Source organism: Monodon monoceros, unplaced genomic scaffold, assembly GCF_005190385.1.
Source record: "Monodon monoceros isolate NGI ecotype Baffin Bay Population unplaced genomic scaffold, NGI_Narwhal_1 Super_Scaffold_1, whole genome shotgun sequence".
Taxonomy (NCBI): Eukaryota; Metazoa; Chordata; class Mammalia; order Artiodactyla; family Monodontidae; genus Monodon; species Monodon monoceros.
The window spans coordinates 25,320,522-25,333,599 of NW_021703765.1; the positions used below are offsets into that span (position 1 = coordinate 25,320,522).

Sequence of the window (13,078 nt, forward strand, 5' to 3'; positions counted from 1 at the left end):
CTTGTTCATTGTACTAGTTATACAAACTGTAGATTAACTTTGACCCCATCCAAATTGTACCTCTAAGGTAGATTGTTAGGGAAAGAGAAAATTAAACTTCCAGAAATTTTAAATTAAGTCAGATTATAAAGCTAAGATTAATTATTAAAATTCAGTGTTTGTTTGGGAGTTAAACATATATAAGAGGAGTCTCTCTTGATCAACAGAGGCCAGGCCTGTGCTGAGGCTGTTGGGAGGCAGAGGGCAGGCCCAGCCTGCCCTGAGGGCGTGACAGTGCCCTGGGAACTGCGGGCCCTGGGAACTGCGGGCAGACACCGTTGGTAGCTTCGCACGCAGATCTTGCCTTCCCTTCCGGGGTCTGCTCCCCTGCACTAGAACACATGCAATAGCACGAGTCCCCACGAACTATGGAAACATCTGGATGTTTGACTGAAATTTTTTATTCCTCACCTAAATATTAGAATCCATGTGAATTTCATGTATAGACACAGCCCCAAACTAAAATAGTTTCATTGACTAAATTTGCCCTTCAGCGTGCATTTTCTGAAATGCACTTTTTCCAAATGTTTTTCATCAGTTGTTGTCAACAACAATCCTGGGGGAACAGAGAGGACCTTTCAATGACAAGCAACTTGCTAGCCCCTAGGGCTGCAGGCTGGGGTAGTGCCCCTGAGTGCTGGCTGCAGGCTCAAAGGAGACTTTAAAAGGGAGACAGCCAAGATAAGGGGTAGGGAAAGGAGTGGGATTGAAAGGAGAAGGAAGGAGGATGTATTGCCATAGAAGGGATGGGGGAATGCTAAAATTTTTACTCTTCGTCCAATGTCAGGCATTTTATATTGTACTCTATATACTTTGATGCCCTATACACATACAGGGTACAATACTTAAATATCTTATTTATTGAATTCAAGTTTAGCCTGAGAACAGTAATATCTTTTAATCAACTTCTCCTCCCATCTCATGACCACCAACAGAACAGGTCATCTGACCTGCTCATTTGGCTCTTAAAATTAAGTGAGCTTTTTAAAATTGTAAGGTATTTTTGCTGCTGGAGGCCATGGCAGACACATACGAGAATTAGCATCTTCATGTCTCAGTTAACATTCAGTGCTACAGTTTTATTTGTCCCTGAAAGAAATTTTCAAAATGTCAGGTAGGAACAAAAATGGAAACAATCACAAACTTCCCCAGTAAACTGAAAATATAGAGTAATTCTTAGACCATACAATGGATCAAAATGTGCTTGTTCGTTCGTAGGAATGAGTTAGTGCTTTAAAAACCTTATGACAACTGAGGATTTACGATAGCATTAGTTTGTATTTCTTTCACAAACCAAATTGGATTAAATGAAGTACAACAAGTGTGTGTGGAATACATTTGTACCCCTCCCTAGGGTTGAGGTGATGGGGGTTACCTGTAGGGCAGGATCTCTCTGCCTTCAGAAAGCAGATTTTCTAGCTGAGGAAGATCAGACTAGCATAGGTGAAGCGTTAGAATATTGGGTACAAGGTGGCAGAGTAAAGATGACAAGGACTTAGAACTTCAGCCCAGGAAGGAACAGATCAGTGGCATCTGAAGAAGTTGGGAAAGGTTTTATGAAAGAGTAAATGACACCTGGGTGGCTTTCTGATTTTGGGTGGATGGGGAGAGGAGGGGGACACCGCAGGGAAGAGAAACAACATAAAGCAGAGCCAGCAGATGCGAGAAATAAGAGTCTGTCTTGGGTAAAAGGTTTGTGCTTAGTGACAGAGAAATACAGCTTGGCTGAGCCGGATGGGACAAGGTTACAGGAGAACCTGGAGTCTCCCGGGGAGGAGTTGAGTGGATTCTGCAATGTAGACCGTGGGGAAACACTGCAGGTTCTCGAGCAGAGGTGTGCCATAATGTTTAAGAGAAAGTCATTACCGTTGTGCCTTGAAACATAGTGCTGGTGAATCTATTGGCTGTTTTGGTCTTTCTTTTTATTCCCCCCTTTGGATACTCCAGTCTCCCCTTCATCTGCTATTTACTGCTCATGTCTGCTTTGGCATGGTGTATTCTCACATCCATCCCTCTTGTACTTCCAATTTCTGATGGCTGTGTAAGGGCCGATCCAAGGGTGGGGTGGAGCTTTCCCCTGGGATGTGGGACCACCTGGCCCTGGAGGATGCTGGAGAGACCAGGGAAGCAGGGACCATGTGGCTTCAGGCTCCCTGGCCCCTGCTGCACTCAGCAGAGGTATAGTTTCTCTGATGTGGCCTCACACTGCCTCTGCCCCCCCTGGGGCGAGCAGGATTCATGGGCAACAATGCAGGTCACAGTTAACTGGCCCTGTGAGCATGTGCTTGTGGAGAACTGGTGTGGACTCATCCCTGAGCAGCAGGTCCTCATCACATCAGTCCACTGGATGCCTTTTATGCCCTAATTATCCATCACTCTCCAACTTTAAGCCACTCAACTATTTTCTTTTACAATTAAGATCTCTATGGCCCCCCTCCACCCTGGCCTTTTTGTCACTTTTTTTTAAAGGGGGAATATAATGGGAAGGAAAGTAAGAATTTTAGTTTGGGGATTTCTCCAAATGCATTCATTAATTTTGGAAAAGTAAAATGCATTTAACCTGATGGAATATTTGTAAAAATGGAAAGCTCATTGTCAACTAAATCTCATTTATTTAATCTAGTATTAGACTGCCTTTTTTTTTAAAAAAAAAAACCAGATGGAAAACATTAGCAGTAATAGTGAACAAACATATCCAGGCTCCCAGAGGTCATTTTTAACCACCATTAACAATCTGGTTTTCACAGATTAGTAATATGCAAAAGGCAACGGTCCAGTGAAAGATACACAAAAGGCAGCTGAAGCTTCTGTGCTCCTTATTTACCTAACATTGAACCATTTTTTAAAACGTTTTGCAAGAGAGAAATTTGAATCTTCTAAGCTCAAAACTGACAGATTTTTCTGAGAAGTTGCAGCAAAACACCTGTTTCAAATAGACACATGTAAAATATTAATTAATCCTTCACAAAGCGGATGAAAAGCGTATTATTAATGTCATCGGTAGATTCACCTGTGGTTAATATAGTTTTATTTACTAGCTATTTGTTTAATGCTTCATACTAATGTAAACCTCCTATCTGTGAAGGAGAAAAGAAATGCAATTTTACATATGTTATTTTAATTTTTTAAGTTAATTATCTAGTTGAAATGTAATATAAGGTAAACAGTCCACAAAATATACTAGTAGGTCAAAAAGAAGCTGGTTTCTAATGTGATAAGGAAATGGCTTCTAGAGTTCCCTATTCAGAAACTAACTATCTCATTTAAATCATGTCTTGAGGGGTTGGGAAAGTTGTAGAATGATAAAATCTCATCCTGCTCTGTAGATAGATGCAGAGATGTGTGCATGCTCATTTCTTTTCTTGTTCAACCTCAATATTATATGTGAGTATGAAACATCTATGCATTTAACATCTGGTTAACTGAGACTAAAGTAAACATAGGTAAAACTGCACATAATATGCATTTATCTTCATTTAAAAATATCATTATTCTTGGTTTATACATTTACAATTTGTTACCAACATTTGTGTTACTCTGCTTTTAGATAATAGTAGTTTGTAGGAATTACGTTGAGGTCTGTATTTAAAATGCTTCACCGGTATTTCCTCATTATTTATTATATGGAGAAGAAAGCCAAGGTATTAATGTTCAAAAGCCTACAGAGAGAGGTCATGTCCAAGATGAAAATGAGAATAAGTTTGTGCAAATATGACGTAGATAGTACAGAAAATGGCTGCCATTAAGCAACTCAGGATGCCCTGGATATTGTTGTGCTGATGATGGGGAGCCAGAGGAAGTGCCTTCCCATAACTGTGCACATGCTTGGGAATATTTGTACATTTGTATTTTCATACACACATATGCACACATGCATACCTGCACACACATACCCCTGACAGTCATCATGTGGACTGCAGAATCGCCATTTATAAGATCAGGTTGAGGACTTTTCTGTCCGTCCTTGATATTGTAGGCTGCCACTTTGGGAAGAAATTCTGTTTCCCTCTTTGCAGAAATTTTTCCCTTGATAATGAAATTCCCCAGTATTCCTGGAAGTGCCCGGGACCATTTCACTCCGTTTCTTGCTGAGGAAGGGAAATGAAAAGATATGAGAACAGAATTGAAACGATGCATCTAACTTGTGCTATGATTTAGAATTTGTGACCTCCTAGGGTCCCTTTCAGTGACAGCTGAAGACATTTTATTGAATATGAGTATGTGTCTAGTACTGTGCAAGGCACTGGCCATGCAGAAAAGACAGAGCCCCGCCTCCAGGTAGCCTGCCTAGTAGGTGCAGAAGGCTGGAAGCAAACGGCACCAAGGACGTGGAAGAGCTAACCCGGGGGGCAGAGGAGGGGGATAGAGGAAACCTTCTCAGAGCACCTTTGTCTGCACTGCCATATCTCTATAGATGAAAACGGAAAGCTTAATTATGTGGGTAATTGCAGAAAACGAGTTGAAACCTTTTTTTAATTCTGATAGCAGAATGATTGCATTTCTTTGCTCTGTTTATGGTTTCTGGATTATATAGACTCAATTTATGACTGTAGATATATACATTTTCTTAGCTTGTCATCATTCTAGTTAGCACAGAAGCAAAATAGGTAAGAACAGCAATCTAACTTCTATCCACAATACAGTTTATACTGTTTGAAGACAAGTAGTTAAGAAATTATCTTCAGCAAGCATATGACTATTACAAAGTAACATAACTTATTTCACTTCTTTCTTTTCGGTTGATTTCTTTTTAAAAAAGCTATCAATTATTAGGAAACCACTCCAGGCTCATAACTTCTCTCCCAGGGACAGCTAAAGCCTCCTCTCACTTCTTTTTCACCACCCCACATTTTGGTGGCCCAAGAAGGCTGGAGGCTTCTGTTTCCATGGTCTTGGGTGCCTTCCCAATAAAATCAGCCTTCTTCACCTCTAGAAAGAGAGGGAGTCTGATCAGATTTCTCCCAGAAATGTCAGCTGTTCAACCTCCTCTTTTGCCCTTCTAGCAGTTAGCTTGGTTGTAAAGGCTGGGCAGTGGTAGGGGCTGGGAGGGAGGCTGACGTCAGGAGTCTGCTTTCATGGAGCTGTCATCACAGTCTAGGTGGACTCGGCCCTCATTTTCTGTCACTCCCCTCCATGGTTCAGGGAAATGATACACGAGTAAATGAGGACGACGTTTGGCCCCGAGGACTTCCACCTTGAAGTTATATTAAAAAAACTCTTTTGTAGATATTAATAGAAAGTGAAAATAACAACTTGCAGAAAATAGCCTACACAAAACTAATATTTTTTTCTCCTTTTTTTTTAAAGGTGAACACACACAAGAGACAAATTCACCTCATTCACTCAGAAAGGATGTAGAAAATATGGGGAAAGGTAAAGAAAAGTTTTAATTCTGTAGAACTTCTCTTAGCTTTAGAAGACTGAAGAGATAATAGGAGGATATTTTTGTTCTACACTATATTTTAAGCTTGACAAGCAACATATGAATAATATATGGACCATGGGGTGGATATAATTGAGATTAATGCATACATATCAATCAATACAAGACACTGTAAAATAATCCTTTAAAATAATACATTACATTGATTTATATTCATGGATTTCTGCACAAAATCTATCCTATGTCTATGCGACACTTTTTAAACGGGTAAAATATTTTGTCTTATAATAATAAATTGCCATATATAACAGTCCTCTGGAGAGTTATTTGTAAAGATTAGTAAAATGACTCTTCTTTTTTTCTTTATTAGAAGAACTTCAGAAGGTTTTATTTGAACAAATAGATTTGCGGAGACGACTAGAACAAGAATTCCAGGTGTTAAAAGGAAATACATCTTTCCCAGTATTCAGTAAGAAATCAGTTTTATTTCATTGCCTTATGATATTTGATGACATTTCTATTATTAGGCATAAGGATAGGCTTCTAAATATTATGTGATTACACAAAGTACCACAGGGTCTTCCGGTGGTCTCAAAGTGTTTGGAAATTTTAGCCTGTTATTTATGCTTTGAATCAGCTGACAGATAAAATTTCTTATAAGAACCTTTTGGTGTTTATTCTATTGGTATATGTGTATCTGTGCATCTGTATTGTGTACATTTAAAACATGTATGCAAATATACCATTAAATATGTAGATATATTTAAATAGTCAGAAATATTAATATTTTTTAAAACAAAAGAATTACTCAGGTATTTTTTTCTCTAAGGTAGGAAAAACAAAAGAACAGTTAATTCTTATTCTCAGATAGTGCTAGAGAGCTGCCTGGTGCTTGAGACATGAAGATTTAAAATTTAACAATTCAATGTACACATATTTTATTAATTAAAATTAGTACAATTTTAGTAGTTGGGGATTCTCCATACATATTTAGTAATAAAATTTCATTCCAAATTTGGTGGCAAGAGAAACTGTGGCATAAAATCTATTGTCTCTACTCCCAGAGTCCTAGAATTTCAGAAAGACCTATGATAGGTGTCCAGATTTCTAAAATTCACCTGTCGTGTTCTGAATCACATTTGGACAAATACATCACAGTAGTGTTTTTCAAGCTTTTTGGAGTCTCATTTAGTCATATTTTCAATTATATACATTTAACATTAATTTTTTCAGGGACCCTTTTTTAGAATGTCAGTGCCCTTTGTTTTTTAATCCAGGCATCACAAAACTCCTGTTGGTAATTCCTGTGGTAGAGCCATAGGCAAACATCCAGAAAAAGATTTTTCAGTAATTGTGACAATTTTAATAGCATGAGCACCAAGGTCTGCACTCGCCAGGGCTTCTCCAATGTAATCATGAGTACAGACTGAAAGACACGCCCTCTCGGGTAGCATTTTTGAATAGTACTGGGATCCTGGTAACATGCCAAACTAAGTTCCACCAGACTGCTTAGCAGGGATGAGAATGAAGAGGACTCGTGATGGAGGAGAGTTCAGGCCCCAAGGAGCGATAGGGTCGGTCAAGTTTGTGATCTGTCAGTATCCGCAAGGGAGGTTTGGAGCTCACGATGCTTCAGTATTTTGAATCTGGAGAATGCCTGCTGAGGCTTAGAATAAGACGGAAGGGAGGAGAATGGCCAGTAGCTTTTGATAGTATGTTGGGATCATCATGACATTTGTAGCTTCAAGAAAAAGAGAAACATATTAAAAATATCTTTGAAACCTTGAAAAACAGGTGCTTCCAAGGGATCCAGGATTCTCTCATTTCTAAAACCACGTCTTAAAAAAGACTGCACAGTTCCTTGCAGCGATGAGCAGACACTGAGTGATTTGTGTCCCTTCTAAGCTGATGTTTATCTAATTATTGAGTTTGCAGATCCAGTAGAGTGAGTCCAAATCCCGCTGAATCCCCAAAGTATCCACCTAACTCCATGTGAAACCCGTGTAGCCATAATTTATCCCATTAATAAAAGCTAATCATCATTTTAAGGAATTAAGTAATTTATACATTTTCTTACTAATTACTCTACCATACAGCATGATGTACGTGTTTCTGTTTTTTAAAAAGTTTGGATGTTGTAGTACAACTGTCCAGGTTCCATTCAGACCCATCACTCATCCTCCTGGTGTGAATTAAAATGAATCCTCTGTGATTGCCACTTATGTGAAACACTTCAATTAAACAACAACAGAAAAGTTTTGCCCATTTTTATCTACAGTGTACTCCACTGACCAAGGAAGTGGTGCCCAAGTTTGAATAATGCGTGGTTTAGACACACCACCAAGGGGCAGTTAATTTCACACCAGCGAAAACAGCAAATGCACATTACGTGCTTGTTAACTAAATGTGAGAGGCCATGAGGCTGGCAGACAGATTTAGATTCGCTCAGATGGAAAGGGGAGGACAGAACTTTGTAAAGCCGCCATCAGAAGGAAGCAGAGAGGAATCCCAGCAAGAGCTTTTTACTAGGAGGTGGACTCACAGTCACAACACTTCAAACCCGGTTCACTTAGAGCACTGGGGAAGTAAGCTAAGCTATCACCTGTGACAGTTAGGAAGCCAGGCTCAAAATACCCTGAGATACTTTGTGGCTCTGCTACCTCATGGCTGTAGGACCTTGGAAACTGTAAAGTGGGCCGGATAATTCCTGTCCCACAGGAAGATGAGGACTAAATGTGAGGATCCACGTGAAGGTCTGAGCACATCCCCAGCACAGGATAAGTGCTCGATGACATCAGCAGTGATGGTGACGGTCATGACGAAGCAGGGGGAGGAAGAGGAAACTTAGCATCGAGCTCTCGAAAAGCATGTCTAGAATGGGTCCACACTTCTGAGCTTCTCTTGTTGTGCTTTGGGAGTGAGGGGTGACCTGTGGCACAGAATAGTGAGGATAAAGATGAGAGGAAGGAGGAGGTGGGGGAGGGGGGAAGTGGAAGAGGCGGAGGGGGAGAAAGCAGGCCTCTGTACTCTGTGGGCAGAGGTTGGGAGGAGGAGGAAGCACAAGCAAGTCTCTCCACTTGCTGGACAGAGGCTTCCAGAGCTGCAAGACTCTGATGGGGAAATGCAGGGAGGAGGAAAGGAGCGGACACCACAGAGCAAGCAGGCATTTACCATTCAGGTGGAGGCAGCAGAGAGCCTGGCGGCTAGTAGCGGGGTCTCCAGGTTTGGACACCGACTCCCCCACTGAGTAACCTTAGGCAAGTTACCTAACCCCCTTTTCAACCGTAGAACAATACTACTACCCATCTCGTGGCGTTGCAGAGAGGATTAAATGTATAAAGTGTTTCGCATAGTGACTAGTGACTGATCCGTAGTAATGTGCGTTGCTGCTACTGTTACCATTTTAAGGGTAATATGTACATTCCTGCAGGGGCTTTATTGTAAACCAGCTGATATTAGAAATCAGAACTTCTAGAGCTTTCCTGGGCTGTAGTTATAGAGGCTGAAACAGGCAGTGAAACTTACTTTGATACGAGACAATCCGTTTAGTTGACCACCTGGGTAGAACATGAGAAGAGAGCTCAGGAGGGGATCCTGAGGGAAGGTGGGAGAAATGTAATCTAGACTGGGTAGAAGTAAGAGTTTGGAGGAAATGGATGACGAGGAGCTTCACCTTTATCAAGGTCACTGAGGTGACAGTAGGACAGCTGGCCCCACATCCTGCAATGACAGTCATGTTTAATTGGACAGGAGTAAATGGTTGGAGACCCTGCCCCCAAGATGCCACCATTCCGAGCTCTCCCACTAAGGACTGGTCTGATCATTTTTTTTGTTTCTGCTTTTGTTTTTTTTTTGCGGTACGCGGGCCTCTCACTGTTGTGGTCTCTCCCGTTGCGGAGCGCAGGCCCAGCGGCCATGGCTCACGGGCCCAGCCGCTCCGCGGCATGTGGGATCCTCCTGGACCGGGGCACGAACCCGTGTCCCCTGCATCGGCAGGCAGACTCCCAACCACTGTGCCACCAGGGAAGCCCTGGTCTGATCATTTTTGCGGCTGCAAATCCAGAAGTCATTTCAGCCATCACATTGTGTCTGCCTTCCCTAGTGAAGCTCTCCTTCCTCCCGGCTCCTCCAACACCCTGCACCTTCCTTTATTACAGTATTCAGGCCTTTGCTGTCATTTTTCATTCATTTTACTCTCTTGCCACTGGCCATCAGTATAACTTCAGAGCCTAGGCCTGACTGGGGCCTGCCAAAGGGTTGCTGGATGAGGCCACGAATGGAGAAGGCCCTCACCCTCTCCCTCTCCTGTGTCGCTGCCGCGGGGTGCCCTGCGTCCTCACCTTCCTTCCCCACTCCAGCCCTTTCTGCTTGCTGCTATTAGCCCTGCCTTTCTAAAAATCTACCTTTGGCACCACGCCTTCCACTCACTATAGTGATTCCCTACTGCTGACCGTATCGCGTCTCATCTAACTCCTGACTGGCTTTTACAATCCTCCATAATCGGCCCACCCAGGCTTATTTCCACTTCTCCCCCTACTCACTTCCACTTACCCTGCGGACCGCCCTCGCCCCTCACTTTCCACCTCTGCACCCTGCGTTTCTCTAGTCCAAATGCCTCCCTTGTCTAGGTGCTCCTCATTATTTGGGACACAGCTCAAGCTCTGCCACCTCCAGGAAGCCTTCCTGCTCTTGCAGTTTGCACTCTGTGCTGAAGTCCTCCTGTGTTTATTTCTAGTTCCATGGGTGTTTTGTGTTCACTGCTCTCTGATTGTTTCACCCTCTACCCGACAGTGTTGTAAATAATTTCAGAAAAGAGTCTTCTGTTGCTGCCCATTGCAGCAAATTGTGGGAACATGACATGCTCTCAATCAATGGTTGATATAAATATTGGAGTCATATTCGAAGAGATTAAAACTGACAGTGAAGATGAGATTGGATCACTGATAAAGGAGATTAGCAAGGACTCATGAGTTGAGTCCTTGGATTTGCAGGTATGATGACAAATTCATGGCATTTGAGAGAACCAAGTGGAAAGGCCAGTGGTTTACAACAGGGAAGACCTACTAATGGCTGGGGTTTTGTGAAAAACTTAACTGGTAGATTTTGATCATGTCATCGTCTTAGATTTTTATAAAAAATTTCTTTTCCAGGTTACTTCTTATTAAAAACAAACTACATTTCATCTACCTGAATATGGTTGTCCCATCTTTCACCTGTGGCTGTTACTAGATTCATTCTGTGTTCAGTGGTTTCCGTCCTTCCTTCCTCTCTCTTTGTTGTAGCATCCTCTGGAGAAGCAGGGATGGGGATTCTAAACCACGGTACAGATCAAAAGTCTCTGTCGTTGTTTAAAAGCAGTGATAACAAAATAAAGATTATGTAAATGAAATAAGCCCCAAAGCCTATTGCTTGATGAGTAGGCTCTACCAGGGGAACTAGATCTACCATATGAGTTCTCTTCTTATTTCTAGTGCCAGGTATGTAGGCTGGATACTTTTTGTTGCTGTTTGAAAAACTCTTTGGCTTTTCAAACTGTCCACGTTTGCAGAGCACAGCCTTCAGTGCTTTTCTCTGCCACCTCCTTTTATGCTATCGTCTTCCAAAAATAGTTGGGTTTCAAGTGATTCTCGTTAGAGTAAACAGCTTAATGGTGTTTTCATCTCCCCTTAAATTATGTCTTCATCAACCTTAGAACATAGCAAAACTTTTAGTTTTTTTTTTCTCTCGCCAATTAACAATCTTTATATCTCTAAAGTTATACACATGCTTGCTGTAGAGAAGTTTAAATATACAGAAATATAAAGGAAAGAAAATAAAAATCACCCATAATCCTGTCACCTAGAGGAAACCAATGTTAACATTTTGGAGTTTCAGCCTTTCTAGTGCATATTAAATCATTTTTTAAACAAAATGAAATATTATACACACCAGTTTTTACCCTCCTTTTTTTCACTTAACATGAGCTTCTTTTCAAGACTACCTAGCAGTCTATAAATGCACTCTTATATTGGACATTAAAGTTTATCCAAGTTTTAGGCATCGTTGTTACTGAATCTTTGTACAAATCCATTATCATCTCCCTAGGATAAACTCCTAAAAGAATTTCTGTTAGAGTATGAACTTTTCAAAGCTCTTGATACGTAATTTTATGTTGCTTTCCAGAAAGGTTGTACTAATTTATACTTCCATCCTTGGAACACCACGTATCATCTTTTCTTTAGATCTTTGCTAACTTAAATGGAAAAAGTGGTTCCTTGTATTATATCCTTTTCTCTCATTGCTAGGGATATTGAACACTTTGCACATGTCTGTCATCCATTTGTATGTTTTGTGAATGCCCACGTATTCTCTCCCCATACTTCTTTTGACATGTTCATTTTCTCCTGGTTTATGTGAGCTCTTTATATACTAAAATATTAATTCTTCGTCATGTTGCAAATATTCTTTTGTTTCTGTCCATTTTTAAATGTTGACTATGGTGTTTTGTGTTTATTGTCATACCAAAGTTTTAACTTTTTATCTAATCAAATCTGTAAGTCTTTCCTGTTTGCTTTTTGTCTTTGATGCCCTTCCTCACTCCAATTTTATAAAAATATTCACCATTTTTCTGGCACTTTAACAGCATCATTTTTTTTTTCACTTTAACTTAAAGAATTGTAATGTGTGCCATCATAGAGCAATGAGCATGAATTAAGTAAGGACTAGTTATCATCATTCCACTCCAAATTACCCTTAGCTATTTCCTTCTCCAACATCAGACTCTCCTGGGCTGCCAGGGAGGTGCCACAGCCAGCTTCAGGCAGCCCTTCATCTCCCACCCACCTCAGCATCACCCTGATCAGAGGCACTGCGGAGCCCGAGAGGGACAGAAGAAGCTGCTGAGGTTCAGAGGGCAGATCTCTCCTTCACAGAGGGAGACCTGCTTGGGATGTGCTCTGGTATCTGGAAAACACACTGATCTTCTGAAGGTATTCTGGCCCAGGTACAGGGCCAAGGGCACTGGAACCAGGGCGGTTTGCGGAGCACTGACTCCTGTTGCCTGGTACCCAGCCTATGGGCTTTGACCCACCTCCAGAGCATCCTGAGGTGGCAGGTGGGTGCCAGCCCCTCATACAGTACCTGACTTCTAATTTTCATCAGTATAAGTCAAAATTACCCACTCCCCATTTTCCAACACAGGAAAGACAGAACTGGGTGTGTGGAGCCCAACCAAATCAGTTTACCTTGTCATCAAATCTTAAAGCAGTAGAGCAAGAAAGGACCTTACAGAGCACATCATTCCACACCCTTGTTTGTTCAGATGAGGGTCTGAGCCTCCAGAGGGGGGTAATTACTGTCCAAGGCAGAATCCAGACCTTCTGGTGGGTACTTTATTGTTCTATTCATTCCTCATTCATTAACGAGCCCCTGCTGTGTGCCAGGCCCTGTGGTGGGCTTTGGAAATTTTAAAAGTGTCTAAAACTTATCTTCCTGTCCTCACTGTTTCACTGAGAGACAGATGTATAACCACTAATCATAGTACGGATTATGGATGCATTAACAAACGTATGTACAGAGTGCTGGAGGAGTACAAGAGAAATGTGGCTAATTCTGGCAGGAGAGGGCAGGAGAATTGGAGAGAACATTTCAGAAGACAGAACGTTTGAGCTGGACTTT

The 13,078-nt window shown here is 41.5% G+C and overlaps 1 protein-coding gene across 1 annotated transcript in view; it reads left to right on the top strand.

Annotated features, from left to right (window-relative positions):
- The window catches only part of SKOR2 (SKI family transcriptional corepressor 2), a 39,494-nt gene that overhangs the window by 9,919 nt on the left and 16,497 nt on the right, over positions 1-13,078 (top strand). The window contains exons 4-5 of the mRNA XM_029233080.1: positions 5,347-5,412; positions 5,793-5,891. Of these exons, the coding sequence (XP_029088913.1) occupies positions 5,347-5,412; positions 5,793-5,891 (165 nt within the window). The remainder of the gene's footprint in view (positions 1-5,346; positions 5,413-5,792; positions 5,892-13,078) is intronic.